Source organism: Aspergillus clavatus, genomic scaffold, assembly GCF_000002715.2.
Source record: "Aspergillus clavatus NRRL 1 1099423829792 genomic scaffold, whole genome shotgun sequence".
NCBI classification, from domain to species: Eukaryota; Fungi; Ascomycota; class Eurotiomycetes; order Eurotiales; family Aspergillaceae; genus Aspergillus; species Aspergillus clavatus.
In genome coordinates, this window is record NW_001517107.1 from 572,786 (window position 1) to 589,925 (window position 17,140).

General features: G+C 50.3%; 7 protein-coding genes across 7 annotated transcripts, besides 1 other annotated feature; 3 read left to right on the forward strand and 4 right to left on the reverse strand.

The window, feature by feature from the left end:
* Positions 1-192: 192 nt before the first annotated feature.
* Positions 193-1,569, reverse strand: ACLA_044660 (thermophilic desulfurizing enzyme family protein; the record flags this gene model as incomplete). Its single annotated transcript, XM_001275171.1, has 3 exons — positions 193-706; positions 755-1,219; positions 1,274-1,569. The coding sequence occupies 3 exons, from the start codon at positions 1,567-1,569 to the stop codon at positions 193-195; spliced, it is 1,275 nt and encodes a 424-aa protein (XP_001275172.1).
* A 1,100-nt stretch (positions 1,570-2,669) lies between these two features.
* Positions 2,670-4,105, reverse strand: ACLA_044670 (uncharacterized protein; the record flags this gene model as incomplete). Its single annotated transcript, XM_001275172.1, has 2 exons — positions 2,670-3,923; positions 4,037-4,105. 2 exons carry the CDS (start codon positions 4,103-4,105, stop codon positions 2,670-2,672), a joined length of 1,323 nt encoding a protein of 440 aa, XP_001275173.1.
* A 45-nt stretch (positions 4,106-4,150) lies between these two features.
* Positions 4,151-4,192: a microsatellite.
* Positions 4,193-7,166: 2,974 nt separating this feature from the next.
* On the forward strand, positions 7,167-9,011 carry ACLA_044680 (cytochrome P450; the record flags this gene model as incomplete). The annotated part of the gene is made up of 5 exons (XM_001275173.1): positions 7,167-7,382; positions 7,455-7,945; positions 8,003-8,480; positions 8,537-8,870; positions 8,929-9,011. 5 exons carry the CDS (start codon positions 7,167-7,169, stop codon positions 9,009-9,011), a joined length of 1,602 nt encoding a protein of 533 aa, XP_001275174.1.
* A 1,064-nt stretch (positions 9,012-10,075) lies between these two features.
* On the reverse strand, positions 10,076-10,704 carry ACLA_044690 (uncharacterized protein; the record flags this gene model as incomplete). Its single annotated transcript, XM_001275174.1, has 2 exons — positions 10,076-10,496; positions 10,652-10,704. The coding sequence occupies 2 exons, from the start codon at positions 10,702-10,704 to the stop codon at positions 10,076-10,078; spliced, it is 474 nt and encodes a 157-aa protein (XP_001275175.1).
* Positions 10,705-12,464: 1,760 nt separating this feature from the next.
* ACLA_044700 (spherulation-specific family 4 protein) lies at positions 12,465-13,578 on the forward strand (the record flags this gene model as incomplete). The annotated part of the gene is made up of 3 exons (XM_001275175.1): positions 12,465-12,808; positions 12,865-13,222; positions 13,273-13,578. The coding sequence occupies 3 exons, from the start codon at positions 12,465-12,467 to the stop codon at positions 13,576-13,578; spliced, it is 1,008 nt and encodes a 335-aa protein (XP_001275176.1).
* Positions 13,579-13,803: 225 nt separating this feature from the next.
* Positions 13,804-14,587, reverse strand: ACLA_044710 (uncharacterized protein; the record flags this gene model as incomplete). The annotated part of the gene is made up of 2 exons (XM_001275176.1): positions 13,804-14,033; positions 14,101-14,587. The coding sequence occupies 2 exons, from the start codon at positions 14,585-14,587 to the stop codon at positions 13,804-13,806; spliced, it is 717 nt and encodes a 238-aa protein (XP_001275177.1).
* A 742-nt stretch (positions 14,588-15,329) lies between these two features.
* On the forward strand, positions 15,330-17,111 carry ugd2 (putative UDP-glucose dehydrogenase Ugd1; the record flags this gene model as incomplete). The annotated part of the gene is made up of 4 exons (XM_001275177.1): positions 15,330-15,540; positions 15,588-15,919; positions 15,968-16,108; positions 16,155-17,111. The coding sequence occupies 4 exons, from the start codon at positions 15,330-15,332 to the stop codon at positions 17,109-17,111; spliced, it is 1,641 nt and encodes a 546-aa protein (XP_001275178.1).
* Positions 17,112-17,140: the final 29 nt, after the last annotated feature.

The following is a 17,140-nucleotide window of genomic DNA, read 5'->3' on the forward strand; positions in this document are numbered from 1 at the left end:
GGGGGAGTTTGCCGTTTATTCTCCAGCCAAATGGAAGGGACTGGTCGCTCATTGGTGATACGTATTTACACCACGACAGTATCTTGCGTGGAAACGACGCGTTGACAGTCAGAACCTCAGGGACAACTAGGATCCAGACTTACAGACTATCATAAAACAGATTGCTAAATCGATTATTAGAATTGACGGCCTCTAAGTGTACCAGGTAGGCTCTGGTACTTCATGCAGCAGCACATATCTACCCAGCTCCCGGTTCTTATACGCCACAGGATCATGGAGCGTGTGTGTCCGGATATCCCTCCAGAACCGATCCAGTCCTACCTTTAGCGACGTTGCTCGCGCTCCGGTCACCTCGAAGACGCCGGACGTGACCTTGAGGCCAACATCGGTAGTCACGACCTTGACACTGGCCACCCATTCGGCAACCTCTCCACGCTCCTCCGCCGTCAACTCAGCGCGATTGCTCGAATGGCGCGCATATAGGGCCGAGAGCTGATCGTCGGCTCGGTCAGCCAGTGCTTCGGCGGCGCGTAAATGCGCGAAGAAGTTTCCATATCGCTCGAGAATGTAAAACTCATCGGTGGCGGACTCTTTGTTGTCGCCACCAAATGGCCATGCTCTGGTCGAGGTTGTGGTATACTTGGCTGCGAACTCCAATGCGCCGACGGCGATGCCAAGGTAGAAGTTGCTGAAGACAAGTTGGATTCTAGGTCTGTCAGAGAGAATTATTTATACCCCTGCTTTGAAGACTCACGTTGGCAAAAGTAAAGAGCCGAATGGAATCGTCAGAACCTCAGCGATGGGCCTCTTGGTTGTTGCGTCCCAACCAAGCGCATCAGTCCACGATGTCCGCACATTCTCAATCTTAACACTTCCTGATTCCGTCAAGCGCAGGCCAATGTTCTTCCAGTTGTAGGCAAATTGTATGCCCGGTTGTTTCGTTCTCACAACGGCAAAGATATGATCTTGTGTTCCGTCCAGCACGCCTTCTAGGACCGTGAGATCGGAGACAGCGCCCCCAGTGTTGAAGTGCTTGAAGCCAGTGAAGATGATTGAATCACCATCGGCAGTAATCTTCAAGTCATTATCCCGGGGGTTGACTGCGCCGCCGACAAAGTAATTGTTGGAGATGATCAACTCATCCAGTCGCTCTGCCGTGCCCACGACGTTGCCTATCGTTGACCACAACAGGTGATAACCGAGCAGCATCCCAATCGACCTGAAGTTTTACAATGAGCTACCGTTCAACGCCGAGGATGATGAGCCCTCTTACCCATCGAACTTGGCCACTTCTCGGATTGCCTTGAATCCTACTGCCCAGGGCTGCTCGCCGCCACCATACTTCTTCAGGCCCAAAAGTTTCAGTAGCCCTGAATGCTTCAGCAGGGCAACCTCTGCGTTAGGCGACTTGTTATCCTGATCTCTCTGGGCTGCATCCTGAGCAAGAACCTCGCCCACTTCTCGAGCTCTGGTAATCCATGCTTCCGCGGAGTCTGGAAGAGAAGCCCACTTTTGCTTGTAGGCATCGTAGACAGTAGGGTCTGTCGCGGGCGGAATGTCTTGAGTCATGTTTAATCGAAAAGAACAATTTACTCGATGGATCTTATAGAATCGTGAGACTTCCGGCCCATTTTATGTGTTGATTCGAAGGTCTATCTCCCATGCAGAGGACTATTGCGGGATGGCGTGCTTCGTGGATGATCATGATGCCATCCACAACTACCGTCTCCCATTCACCAGTCATTTGATTTGTTTAATAGAAATTCGTCATTTGAAGCATATATGCCGCTTCCTACCCCTCTCGAACCGTAGATTGTTGGATGTGATCAACGTAGTGTGACAGCTCTACAGAAGCCGAATCAGCGGCGCAAGCCAATGCGAACATTTTGAGCGTTATCAGGTATCGGGGACTGATTGTATGAGAGTTAGAGACTCCAAATTCTCTTCCTCTTGACCGAATGTTTACCCGTTGATTGCTATCTCCGGCTCTGTGGTATCACCTGTTCCTCTCGGCCTACCACTGGCCATGTCGTGGTGCCTCGGGATTCTTCATCTAGCAGGTTGGCGCCACAGTTCAGCAGCGATTGCACCATCCAAAACTCTCCATGATACAAAGGAAAAGCGAGGCCTGTTGGTGTGTACATTACTCCGACAAAGAACCCACGTCTCGCATCATCCGCCGGATCAGCTTATGCGAGTGATGGTCCCTCTTCCTTGGCCAGCCCTATCATATATAAGAATCACATTCAACCCAAGTCTGGCTAGGACCGGCGTAAGCGTAATTGATGCACATCGAACCATGTCAAGGGTCCGTTCATTCAGTTCTATTTGTTGTTTATCGAACATGGGTGTCAAGAACCGAAGAAGAAATAGGTGTATGCTCTGCCATGCAATTCTCTGATCGGCAAAGGAAAGGTAGTATACACCAGAGATACAGCCCAGCCTGTTCTCTATGACTCTACATATCATGACAGGACAGAATTTGAATCCGTCATCTTTCAATGAATCAATCAATCTTTTAGAGGAAAACGGCCCAAGGGAAAGCTGCATTGACATATTTGCGACTGGGTATCATGGGTAGGCAACCGATGGACTCTCCACGAAACAGGTAGCAAGCTGGTATGCGAGAAAACACTGCCCATACGCATATGGCGTCAATCTACTATCCCTCATATGGGAATACCCACGATGTCCGTGGCCCACAGAAGCGAACCCAGCCGGTCCGGGCCCACGAGTTGACAGATCTCCTTCAACAATCGAGTCCCTAAATTTCCCATCCACCACCGGTCGCGCAGATGGTGTAGTACCGCGCAGTAGTGGGCAAGAATGATCAGTGCCAGGGGTTGCTTGTCGCGGACAAATGCCAGATACTCGGAGGGGATGCGATACATCCAGCGCAGGGCAATCATCATTGGGTCGCCGCCTTTGGTGAGCATCTCGAGTGAATTATCTAGTCTGGCGATTGTATCAGTATACACGCCAGTGGCGTGCGATGGGTCCTTTTTGGCGAGGACGGCATTCAGGTTGCGCATTGACAGGATGGTGAGGGTATAAGTGTTGGGGAGCTCATGATAGGGGTCGCGCTGTGTGAAGAGATCTTCCAGGTCCCCGGTTTCGACGTGGTCGAGGATATCCAGGTTGGTGAGCAAGGAGCGAGCCGTCTCAAAGATATCGAGCAACAATTCTACCGGTGAGCCGCATGGTACATGATCCTCCTTGGGAGACACTGGTGTCTGATTGCGATGAGACAGTGACAGAGAGCCGGAACCCTCTCCGGCCAGCGTAGAGGATGCGAGGTCGCACAAGAAAAGAATGCTTGCAGCGGAGAACACTGCATTGGGCCCGGAGATGGAGGGAGTTGTCTCTGTGGCCTGGGCGTAATGGCTACCAGCAGCCTGTCGATGACGCTTTTGTTCCGGAGTGCCAGCCTCACAGGTGGATGCAAGTTCAAGGGCGGACAAAGCGAGGGTACTGTGCCGGAGAGCAGGATATTGGGCGGATTCGCGACGAATGATGGCCTGCCATCGTCGATCCTTGCTCTGACTTTGGGTGAGAGACCGTTCGGTAGACGCACACCAATTGTCCCAAAGTTGGTCTTCGATGCTCAGATCCGCAACACCGGGGCACGTCGTGGAAGCTTTGCTTTCTTCGTCCTGGTTGGTCTGGGAGGAGCCTGGTTCGGGTGATTGTGATGTGGAGGAACTCGCCGGAATGGGATAATGCGTGTCGGGAGGAGAAGGCGAGCAGGACGAGTCCGAATCGGAAGAAGACGAGGGTAAAGAGGCTTTTGGCTTGGGAGGGGTATGTTTGTGAGGACGCGGGTTGGATTGTCGTCGGAGCTCGTTCGAAGGGAGTTTATCACCATAGCGCGAGGAGAGACGATGGCGCCGACATCCATCACATGGTAGACGAGTCTTAGAGCACTGAGACGGGGGAAGGTAATGAGCGATAATGTCTTTTTCCTCCTTTCTTTTTTGGTTTATTCCTCTCACGGATGAGATAGGGACGGGATCATAACGATCAAGAGATCACTTACCTCCATCGGTTGGTCACTACATAGGGAGTATTGAAGCCGTGACCTCCGGAGTGGTCGCTGAACAGGCATAGCAAGATCCGGTGCCAACAGCGTATCGACTACTGGCCTGAGAGAGCCTGGCCTGTCTTTTCAAGGGCCTGGCCTGCCTTTTCAAGGGGGGCATTGACGCTACATTAAAGATGGTTATGGCTCTGGGACCAGCTGGACAGAAGGAGAGGAGGTCGCTAAAAGGGCCAGGGTATAGGGCCTTGCAGGGCAGAAAAGCAACTATTGGGGAGAACAGGCCAACAAGAGCATTGCGTGGATCTGGACTGCAGGAGAGTTGATATCGATCAGATTAACCCATGCCAATCATCTCCTAAAAGTGACATAGCTCTCTTTCGTGCGCCTGCATAGTGGCCAAGGGAGGAAGGGATGTGACCTGGTGGATAAGGATGGATTGCTCAAACAGGTAGCAAGAATGACTGCGAACACTGAACAGTGGCCAAGAGACCCACCATTTGCGTTGTGGTGCTCTACTACAAGGAGTCGCGAAGGTTAGATTATTGCATCTCGAGTATCTAGATAGATATTGCTGGTTATTGGCCCCCTGGATTGGGACTGCGAAGTGGGAAGAAAATTTGATAGTGAGACCTGCTAAGTTCTAAGTCTGCCACCGTTCTTTATTATTGAATTTTGAATTTTGAGCACTGCATACACTGCAGCACCGCTATGCCCAATATAGCAAATATAGATCTTGGCTAGTCCCCCGGCTGATTGGCCAATTGCCGATCAATCGACGAATTCCATGAGACATTTCTAAGCTGGTTGGGGTTAGGATGGGTCTGGGACGGGGGCTTACCCTCTTGGAGTTAAAGAATAATACATGGATCTATCAACGTTTGTGCTGTCCTACCGTGGACCGGAGTGCTGTCGAAGCAATCCCCATGCAAATAATGCAAGAATCAGTCCATACAATCTATATAAAACGCCCTCAACCCTCCGTAACATACCAATCGACCGGGCCTGAGCGGCGGTGCAGCCTCCTTCCGAGGAATCCAACCATGGACGGAGGACAGACTACGGAGTCTGTACCTGAACTTGGAAATACATGGAATGCTCGACCCCGGGAACCAAGTGTTTCAACCTTCAATTTTGATCAAAGGAAATTCTCTCAATTGTCGTGGCATGACTTCCTGGCTGACGCCACCGGCATGTAGCAGATACCAGCTCATTGTCGTCGAGGAACAGGCTAGTCGAAGATTTCCTACTCAACCAGACTCGCAGGCCCGTGGCGAGGAAGGATCTATCTGACTAAATACGATTGAATTGATCATTTGATGAAATTCCCGTTCCCCAGGTGGCTGTAGTGCGTAGATTAATTAATCTCTCGATATATACTCCGGTTTCTACGAGAGGACTCTTTCTAATGCGATGCAGACAGAGTGCAGCACCCCAGTCTAGAGAACATTCCTGGCCCCTGCAATGTGTCTAAGGAAGTGTGGTAGATCATCGGGAAATTAAATGAACCCGCTCTCGCGTGGAAACATGGGTGACATCAACAAGTTTTTGAATTTTGCACTAATCGAGGATCAGACGCAGCCGTCGGAGATGCCATGCCCAGTAGTGAGGGTGAGACAGTAAACGACATGAGTTCGAAGTTCGGATTTCGCCTATCTTGAAGAAACCTCAACCGGCTCAGTTTACGATGCCTCGAACTCTCTCCATAAGACTCCCTCCAGGCTACCATCCTACTCGAGTCGCCGCCTTCTCCTTCCTTTGAGCTTTTGGCGCTGAGTGATTACCCTTGACCATACAAATGATACAAGACTCCCCGTAGAAGGGATCCATTCGGTTGTCCGGCGGGTTCCAAGTCCGATTGGCTTGTCTCATTAGATCGCAGCGACGATAATTGGCTATCCGAGCTTGTGGAATCGCTAGGGCAGCTGAAGCTGAAAGGAAGGAATGAAAAACATCAAGGAAAAATGGCCACCGACGACAAAAGGTGGACAGCAGTGGACACACACTATCTGACAAGTGAGAACTACGGAGTACGGAGTAGTTTCCTATTATATTCAACATAATCAACATAATTAGCTGCTAAAAGCGTGAACACGAGGGAAAAAATCTCACCCTAAACCGGTTTCATATAATGCACGCCTTTTTCTTTTTTTTTCTCTCTGATTTTTCTCTCAGCCCCCAAAAATTGTGCTCAATAACTCTGGCTCGCTAGACGTCCTACTATGGAGTAGAGAGTAGAGTAGTGACTAGTGAGACCAGGGAGGCAGGCAGACAACGCAATACAAGCCCCGGCAGTCTATTCCCGTCCATGCACCTAATTCACAATCCCTGGTGTAGTTCTAAATGAAATTGGCCCTACTATTAAGCTACTACTGACATTTTTCTGTCTCCCTAATCGTCGGGGGTCGCCACCATCACAAGATCCCAGGTCACTTGGGCTTCAAGGGCTTCAGAATCACCAGGGTCAAAGCAGACCAAGAAAGAAAGGGGAAAAAACAACTGCGGGAATGGGGCATTCCAAGAAGAACACTGCTCCCATCGCTACTTAAACTTGATAAGGTTGTCAACCGCTATGTAACGTGGCGTTCCCGGGGAATGGCATCGCTTGTTCCCGAACTGAACTCTTCACTAATGGTTCAACTTACGTCGACAGACTCAGTCTCGAACCCATTTAATCACCCACGGACCCAACTGCGACACCTTCTTGATCGTGCCGATTGGCTTTGGGAATCGAGATTCCCTCTGGATTCCTGGACAGAGCCCAGAAAATAGTTCGGCTAAGATTCATAAACCAGCGGATCATCATTCATTCACTATCTATCTATCCCCTGGTGAGCACCTCAAAGGGTTGCACCATCCTTCCACGGCACCACGCTTGCCATGAATTGACTCATCTTTCTCACACACTCTCTCTCTCTCCCTCTCATTCTTCATTCATTCTTTTCGTCTCATCGTCACTCTTTCAACCCCCTTTCACCACATTCCTTACGGCAATGTTGCCCCGGGGTATTTGAGCCCTCCTTCCCCGGCCCACGCCCACGCCCACGCGGACGATCACCCTGCACGGGATCGACATCCTACAGTGATCTCCTAGACTATCGTTTTGCTTTCCCTTTCTGGAATTTTAAGTATGACCGCAGCCATGCTGTTTAACCTCAATGTCTCCACCTTGTCTGCTACAGCCTTGGTGTGTATGCTCGTCTGTCTCATCGTCAAACTCTTTGAGACCTCGCCGGTACCCAAGAACATCCCCTGGGTGCTAAGCCGGAAGGGATTCCTGCAGCGTGCCGCAGAACGGTTCATCGGAGTTAACCCCATTGGATTCATCCAAGAGGGATATGAAAAGGTTGGTGCTATTCTGCCTGCTGCCCATGGCGGGCTCGGAATGTAGTGGAGATATGCTAATCTCCAACGGCAGTACTCCAAGAACAAGCAGCCCTTTGTAATGCCCAGTGTGAACGAGGGCGATGAAGTGATTCTCCCCAAAGAATTCTCCAACACGGTGCTCTTCGCCAAGGAGTCGGAATACAGCTTCAAGGCCCATATCGTCGACTTTTTCCAGCTCAAGTACACGAGCTGGCCTCTGGCCTTCGCCGAGAAGTATGATTTCTTCGTCAAGTTGGTCAGCAAGGACTTGACCGAGACCCTTAAATCCAAGTGTGTCGCCACCTCCCTCGCCGATGAGGCCCGTTCCTGTCTCACAGACATTTGGGGAGAGGACACGGAAAATTGGGTCGAGGTTCCCCTGTACTCCACCATGGAGAAGGCGGCGGCGCGCATGATCAATGTACTGGCCATTGGGCCTGGCGAGAGCCACGACACGGGCCTGCTGAATGCCATGACCAACTGCTCCAACGCGATTGTCTTTGGCGCCAATGTGATCAAGGCTTTTCCTTCTTTCCTCCACCCGTACGTCTTGCACTCTGAGTTCTGGCTGGAACCCCAAGGTGACTAACAATTCAATAGGATTGTCGGCCCCGTCGTTGGTTTGGTAAATCGATACCAAGAGCATGCCTTCCATACCCGGATGAAGCCGATCATCGATGCCAAGATCAAAGAGCAGAAAGAGGCTTATGACTCCGAAAAGCTCAAGGAACATCTCAAGACGAAAGGTAGCCTCCTCGACCTGCTCATTCAAGCCGGCCTGCGCAGCAAGTGGCCCGTAGAACTCGACACCATGTGGTTAGCCTACCGAATGTTCATGATCAATTTCCCCGGTGTGCACACCAGCGGCATTTCTGCCTCCAGCGCTCTGCTTGATATCCTGAGCTACCCCAACGATGAGGGGTTCGGTGACATGCTCCAAGACGAGATCAACAAGATTGCCGCCGGCTCGGACGGCTCGTGGACGGCTGCTGAGCTGGAACAGGCCACTCTGCTGGAGAGCGCCATCAAGGAAAGTCTGCGATTCAATGGCATCAACCTGCTCTCTCCCACGCGCAAGGTAAAACAACGGACTTGTTTCCTGCAATCTCGGAATGGTCGCTAATGTGCATCCAGGTTGTTGCTCCTGAAGGTGCCACTCTTCCCGACGGCACTTTCCTCCCCTATGGAACCAAAATCGGTATCCCCCAGTACGCCATCCACCGTGATAGCGACCTTTACCCCAACCCCAACGAATACAATCCCTACCGCTTCTACAAAGAACATGCCACTGCCGATGAACTACGCCAGAACTCTATGACCAACACCAGCGACACGTATCTGGTGTTCGGCCATGGGCGCCGGCAATGTCCCGGCCGGTGGGTCTTCGCACACATCTTCAAGCTGCTGATCGCGGAGATATTTCTGAAATATGAGATAAAGCCTTTAGCTACTCGTCCCAAAATCCACCGTAAGCTTTCTCTCCTCCTATGATGGACCGGGCGCAGTACTGACGTGGCCATGCACAGGATGGGGACGCTTCCAACTACCACCACTAACGGTCAAACTGACCATTCGACGCAAAAAGGACACCGTTGCCGTGTTCAAATGACACTCGTTGTTCATATGGTGAGGCCACTGCGCCCATCACCCATGCCTTTCGCTCTGTATATATTTTCTCCTTATTGTTTTGTATTGTATAGCGAAGTCGTTCACTAGATAGAGGGATACCAAGCACTTGTGATCGGAGACCACGATCATTTCTCTAATGTCGTCTGGGCGGACTATTGGGATTCATGTTTGTTGTTATAGCCAGCTGAAGTCATGTATGACTGCTATTGATATATCCTGTCCGTTCTCAACTCGGTCGATATATACATTCATGTATACGAACAACCCGGTGTTCACATTTACGGCCACAAGCTGTTATGAGATCGTCAGCAAACAGATAGCTTGTGTCGCCCTTATTCATCTTCGACCCTCGCTAAGCGTTGGAAGGTAGAATCAAGACGTTGAGATTCATTTGGCGCCGAAATCCGTTATCGTCGCTCTAAGATCTTAGACCTTTGACAGCATGAGCATACGCATTTAAGCTTGTTTCCCGATCATCCCCCTTCGAAGTTTAAGTGGTGGTAGTGGGCATTGCTATCACTTTCGCGGCCTTTTTCTTCTCTCGTCGTTTCTGCGCATTCCCTAATGGTTTTAATACCTTCCTTCTCCGAAAATTCCGGTTGATAGATCAAGATGTCTGCCTGGCTAGAGGCCCAAGCCTCAGCCTTGGGAAAGTGTCTCTCAATCTGCCGGGCATGATCATAGGGGCGACTCCAAAGCTCAAAGTCAGCAAGAACCAGACTCAGGGCTGAGTAGAATAGGATACTCACGAGCTCGTATGCGAGCGTTGGATGGCCCGATCATATTCACGAGCAGCATTCCTGTTTGAATATCGTCTATCGATGATGGAGTTTGTGAAGGACCCAACCTCAAGCCACCTGAGATTTGGGAACAGAGGCGCCGGGTAAGGTTTCAGTTTGAGCATATTGTACACTCCTGCAAAACCGCATGTCTCGAGCCGTGGGCAACAAGTAGCCAGGCTAACAAGCGAGAGAGTGGTCAATTTACTAATGTAAAGCTTGAGAGTCAAATATCTCAAGTCTGGCAGTTCACTGAACAGATATTCTAAGTCGTCATCTCTGAAGTCTGGGGCATGAGGGCCCCCGCGCCGGTCAGACTAAGGTCCTTCAAGTATTTGAGAGCTCTCAGGGATAAAAGATCCTCCGATTTTATCCTCACAAGTTTCGGAACGAAGACTTTCAGAAAGCGCAGCTGTGTTAGCTGCGAGATTTGAGAAAGAAAACCGCTTTCCATGCTGTCCACATATGAGTACTCCCCGTTGTCACGCAGTGTCAGGTTGAGGTTACGAATCGATTTGCAAGTCCTCGCCATCATGGACATGGCTTCCGGGGGGATCTGAATAGCGAGCTCCTCCAAGGCAACTAACGGGGTTTCCGGAAGGGCTGCTTCCATGAAGATTGGGCTAGAGGGTATGTGCAATGAGAGAATGTTGAAGGTATGGCTCATCGCGAGATGTCTGAAAAGCCTGCAATCGATCAAGTTTTCTGCTCCTCGCACATGAACGGAACGATTCTCCAAACATGGCAAATCCTCAAGAAAACCTAGGAAATCAGCTGCGGTGATATGGCCGCCTGAGGACGATATGTCGACAAGCCGCAAATCAGAACAACGAGTCCTCACATATACCAATACGGCAGGATCAATGCTTCCGCTGAGATATATTTGTCGCACATTTGGCCCCATGAAATGAGCGATGTATTCATTTGTTGCGGTGTTAGGTTCCTCGACACTATCTGCAGAGACCCGGTTGCCAAGTGTCCGATCATGAAGTGAGACAAACAAGGTGGTCAACCGTGGAAATTCAAGGTCTTTTAAAGCCTTGTACTTCTCTCTTGCATTCCAATCGAGGTCAAGAGTCCGCGTTGCACGGCTATATATGTGTCGGCGGCCCTCTGCAATTTGTGCAAGGCAAGCCCATCGAGTACAGTGCCAAAGGTGCAAGATACCAAGTTGGAAGAGATGTCTGTTGAGTCGCACAATGCTAGCAAGATCATTACAATCCAGATAGCTCAGTATCTCTAAAAGAGCTTCTGTTGGAAGTTGGTCTAGAGTACGACCAGTCATGTTGGTCGACTTGGAGGTGGCTCTACAGGTATTGCGACCACGGGAGTCCTCCTGGTTCTGACTCGCGTGATAGATGTGCGCTGAAGTCCACCAATCCAATTTGCTCACGCGGTTAAGAGAATATGTCGAGTAAGGAAGCCACCGAGACGCTCTTCGCGATGATCAGCAAGGACTAAGGAGTCGAAGGACAAAGACAGTGTCCATCAAGACGCAACGGTCATGTGATATTGGATAAATCCAACGCTGCAGCACGTGATTAACGCCAAACTGACACCAAGGAGCGTCAAAATGAATATTGTGTCTTTCAAGGTGATGATTTATTGAATACAGTCAACCAAGAAGAATATTTCTAGAGCCTGCATGCTGTTATGCTCTATCGATTCGGTGGTTTGAGTGACTGTGTCACTGTAGACATTAGACAGACCATCAGTATATATATTTGTACAGCAGACACGCGAACTCCCAATCAAAACCGGTTCAATCTCGTCATTGATAGGGGAGGGCAGGGTTGGAAACTCTCGTGTAAATGGGAACTGAAATAACGTATCCCATCAGCATCAAGCCATCGTTGCATAAAATGATCAGGAGCTTGTCGGTGGCGCCGAAATTCCTGCCGATATACCCTTCCGACGGACAGGATCTTGAATCATCAAGCGCCGTCGAGCGTTGGTTCTCCTCTTTGATGAGAACGAACAAATAAATACTCTGTCTGGCCCCATACATCGTGGCCTTGCCAGCAGATCGAGGCCACGGGCATCGAAAGCATGTTTCAGATGAGAATGTCCCTTGCAGCTACGTACTTTAAGAAATCCACAGAAAACTGTAAGGTTCGAATCAAGATTCTTTGTTGTATATCTCTCACTGCTTTGCCTTTCGGTACCCTCACTAAGACGTGGATGGAATCATGCCATTGACAGGTTCCATGCAGTGTCTGTTGGTGGCTTGGTCAGTCGCCAATCGGAATGACACTATTCTCTTTCAACCCCTCCGATGATGAAGCTGACAGGGCTATCTCATGTCCACCGTACCACCAACGAATTGGCCATGGGCTAATCACGTCTTTTCCCCTTGCCTTGACGCTGTTTCATCTTCACCGATGCCACTGATGTTGGCGCCCAGTCTCGATCCAATCTGTGATAGCCGATGGAGATGTGAACCTAGATCGAGATGGGCTTCTTGAACCAAGATCATTCAATATTCTCCGACTACACACTGAGGGGGGAGTATGCTTATATAGAGGGTGCTCCATCCTGAGGAAAGAGAATTCCTCAAACACATCGGCTTCTGGCAAGCATTCTTCCTTCATTTAACTTCTTGTCACTCCTTTATACGAGACCCAGTCATTCATTTACCAATATTTCAAATCATCATGTTCCTGGAGAACTATTCCCGTGTCCTCGCTGGGGTCATGATGTGTATGATCTTCGCACAGCAAGGATACAGTGCATGTATTCCCTCCTATGGATCTAGCAAGCGGCATAATCGAGAGGGCTATGAGAGCCACGCGCCAGAAAGTACATTGCCAGCAAGTCCAGTTATAGCTTCTCACTTAGACACCAACCCAACCCCTACGAAGGGCATTGTTCCTACCTTTACTCCTACAACCTCCCCAGATGCACCTAAAGTGTCTGGAATCAGAGCGACGAGCGGGGATCTTATCATTCCATTCTATCTTTACCCATCGGAGGGAGCCTGGACTCCGATGATAGAGTTGTAAGTGTACTAGAACTTATGTAGCGAGATTGTATGTACATGCTAACCCATCATAGGATCAAGGCCAATCCCGATGTCAAGTTCACCATCATCATTAACCCGGACAATGGCCCAGGATCGACTGCGCTGCCTGACGAGAACTTCTTGGCTGCTGTTCCTAAGCTCACGGCTCACGACAATGCGCTGGTGATTGGCTACGTCCGTACTGACAAGGGCTCTCGCGATATTGCTGAAGTGAAGAAGGACATTGAAACATATGCAGGATGGGCATCTGCTAGCGGAGACACATCGTTCACGGTGCATGGGATTTTCCTAGACGAGGCGCCCTCCAAGTATCATGAAAATACTGTTACTTATTTCAAAGACCTCACTTCGCACATCAAGGAGGCGAAGGGACTGGGGCCGAGCAATTATGTGAGTCTTCCAACCACGATCAACATTTTCCTTCTTCTGACCTTGCATAGGTGATTACGAATCCCGGGGCTGTCCCTGATGCTGCCTACCTTGAAATCCCGGACTCGACTGTCATTTTTGAATCGCCTTATAGCGAGTTTCAACAGGCCTGGTCCTCGGACGTGTTTCAAAGCATCCTCGGGCAGGATCTCAGTCGCTTTGCATCCATGGTCTATGATGTCCCTAGCGACGTAGATATTTCGACAGTCCTAACCCAGCTGCGCGCCATCTCCAGCCAGACCTATATCAGCAATCTAGACACATACCAGGCCTTTGACTCGGCATGGCACAAGGTGGTGTCTCTCCTCAGTGTTTGAGGGAGATTATCTTCTTTTTAGCCCTGGTGGCTATATGAACTGTTCCGCTTTAGGGTCAAATGTGTTCATGTAGTTGGTATATATCGTATGAGGAAGAAGGTTCAATGAAACGGATTTTATATGAAGACGGATTTTTCCTAGCGCCTCTACCCAAGATGACCGCGCAGGTACTCATAGTTAACCTCAGATGATGTTTTTTCAGCCGCGCTTTCCCAAAGTGACGTTTCACGGACTTGTAGTGTCCTTATGAATAGTTCGAATGTGTTTTGCCAGCTGCTGCACTTCCTCTCGCACCCACGGCATCGCATGATGGTAATCCACTTGGTAGAGTGTCGCGGTGGTGGGATCATAATGAGTTTCTAGCTGCCGCTGACCCAACGAGAGAAACGGATCTTTGAGTCCATGGACGTGTAGTGTAGGTAAGCTAATGCGCTCGATGGGCGATTCTGGTATGTCTATCATATCCACAGGTATCAGCGATTCCAGATCATATCAATATCAAGGACAAGCATGATGACACACCTTCGACCGCATCCGACTCCATCGGTGCGCCCCCTCCCATGCACAGCACGCCGAACTTCAACTCGATATCCGTCTTCTTTGGGATCTTTAGTCTTTCTCTGCGCTGCTGATCCAGTAACAACCCTCCTGCCATCCTTGACCCTTGGCTGAATCCCATCACCGCAACCCATTCGCCACCAGGACCTGCGTCCTCCATCATCCGCCATACCCGCTCTATCCCATCGGTGCGCGCTTCATCGAAGCCGCTGCCGTCGGCTCGGTCAACACCCTGATCATCCTGTGTAAACCACGACTTGAACGGCGCGTAGTTGACAAACACCGGTAGGACACCTGGACCGGGACCACGCTCGAAAGGACCGTTGAAAAAGACGAACTGGAACTCGTTTTTGAGCAGGTGGGCGAGCTGTTCGCATTGGAACTTGTAGATGGCGGCGTTGGAGCCTCCGCCATGGAAACAAGCAATTCGGGGAAGGGTGGAGCCGGTCATTATATACTTCGATCTTTAGTCCTTTGGTCGTTCGATCGGGGATCTTCAACTTGTTGGTAGAATCATCGGAGCTTGTATGATTCGGTGTCAGATGGCTGTGCGTCCCAGCACAGGGAGGGGTAGTAAGCCCCCCTCGAAGGCGGCACTCGGTTTCACGGGAGAAGTGAGGCTTGAATCATTATGCCGCCCTAGATACACCATGATTGGGTGGGTTGAAGGTCTATCTTGCAGGGAGCATGGCAAATCAGAGAGCGAATGTCCTCGGCAACTGGCACAACGGCCACTAATGGAGTACTCGGACTCCACGGGAGTCGCCCAGTCTGAGTTAGTGACTTAGGAATATAAACAGTATGAAGAGCCAAAAGGATATCAACTCTCTGTCATTCTTCTATTGATCGAAAATTTCTGGTGTGCTGTCGAGAGACAGATGGTCTTTCAACTACCGGGAACTACCTAGACACGTAGACATGGGAAACGTGGACAATCCGACCTTGAGAACCAATCAACACAAGGGAAAAAATGATGCAGTGTCAGTCGGGCTGCTTTGGGGATCAAAAATAGAGCCATCAAAACCAGTTCATGCACGACCTAACAGCAGCAGTGGCTGAGTAGACCGCTCTTTCGACGGACCGAGCAGGCATCCTTAATCCACTCTTGACCGTCCTGGCTTTATCATTTCGCGATCCTTCAGTCGCCTTCAAGTCCAAAGAGTAAACAGTGCAATGATCAGTTTTATAGCATGATGCCCTTTCTGCCCTTTCTGGTATTTCTGGCGGGTCTAACGCTGCTGATTTCCCGCCGTCGACGCAAAACCATCCAGGACAGAGAGAGCCCCAAGGTGATCGTTTCGGGTCGCACATATTCAGAGAGTGTAGGAGATGACCCACTATCTGTACGCGATGAGAAGATTGAGAATGTCCGAAACGCTTGTATTGTCGGTGCTGGGCATGTCGGTGCGTTTTTAAAGACACTCGGGATGTAGCATATCTAACACTAGTAGGGGCATTGACTGGCATTATCCTCGCTTCACAGAACCCCCATGTACAGTTTCATATAGTTGATGGCGAGTCTCGGCTCATTGCGGCCTGGAATTCGGACCGGCTGCCGGTCCTGGAACCAGGGCTGGACGACCTTGTTTTCGATAATAAGAGACCAGATGCTTCAACTGAACCGTCAAGACGAAATGATTCCCCCGCAGAGACGAATGGTTCGCCTGAAGTACAGCAACGACGAGTGCGAAAGCTGCGCAACATTACATTCTCCACCGACATCCACGCCGGTATAGTAGCATCGGACCTGATCTTTCTCTGCCTGGATCCGCCTCTCGATGGGGTAAGATTACTGCCCACGAAGTTTGATCATGATTTTGCTAACTTTTAGACCTCTGATGATGCTCCCGGCCTGGACCTGAGCAACCTCCAAGCCGCTGTTCGGACCATCGCCCAAGTATCTACTGGCCACAAGATCATTGTGCATCGAGGCACTGGGCCGTACGGAATCGTTCAACGGATCAAGAAGATAGTAAGTTTCTGTCATTCGAAGAATGAACAAACAGCTAACCCTACAGCTGAGGAAAACAGCCTCTCCATCGGCCTCCTTCGACGTCCTCTCCAATCCCGAGTTCCTGGTTCCCGGCACCGCAGTCCAAAATCTGCTCTATCCTAGGCGCCTGATCATTGGCCATATTTTCTCTGAAGATATGTCACCCGCGGCCTTGACTGCCCTGAAGCGATTGTATGCCTGGGTGCCGGACGACCGCATCATCACCATGGATGCATGGTCATCAGAACTGGGTAAGATTGCCGCCGCTGCGGTGTTGGCTCAAAAGATGAGCAATATGCAGTCAATGAGTGTTATTTGCGAGTCTACAAACGCAAACATCACTCATGTGGCGCGGATTGTGGGATCAAACCCGTTGACCCGCTTGGAAACGAGTGGATCCAGCATACAACGAGACGTGGGATGTTTGGTGTACCTGGCTAGAGAACTCGGATTGCCAGAAGTTGCAGAATACTGGACGGCAGTGCTGAAGATGAACAACTATCAGATACGGCGCATTGCTCAGAGCATTCTTGATAAGTTGCCGGTTGAGACGGAGCAGAGAGATGTGGCCGTGCTGGGATTTGCTAGCAAGTGGAACACCATCGAAGTTCGAAATACGACCGCCGTGCATTTGATACGGCATTTAACACGGAATGGAGTCAAAGTGACCATCTACGACCCTCATGTTCCAAAAGATCAGATCGAGAGGGCACTTGGCTTGGTGAGTGGTCACCTGGATGCTGTCACCGTCGTGGAGAATTTGGATTCGGCGTGTGCTGGATGCAGTGCACTTGTCCTGCACACAGCTTGGGAGCAATTCGCGGAGGATCGGGTGGACTGGAAGGTGGCTGCAAAGCAAATGGAGCCCCCCAAAGTTGTATTTGATCTTCCTGGGATGTTTGATCAGGAGAGGATGGAGAAACTGGGATTGCAGGTGGTACGTTTGGATGTTGATGTCCGCCCCAAGGGGGCTGACGCCTGATGTATGACTATATACTTGCATATTAATTG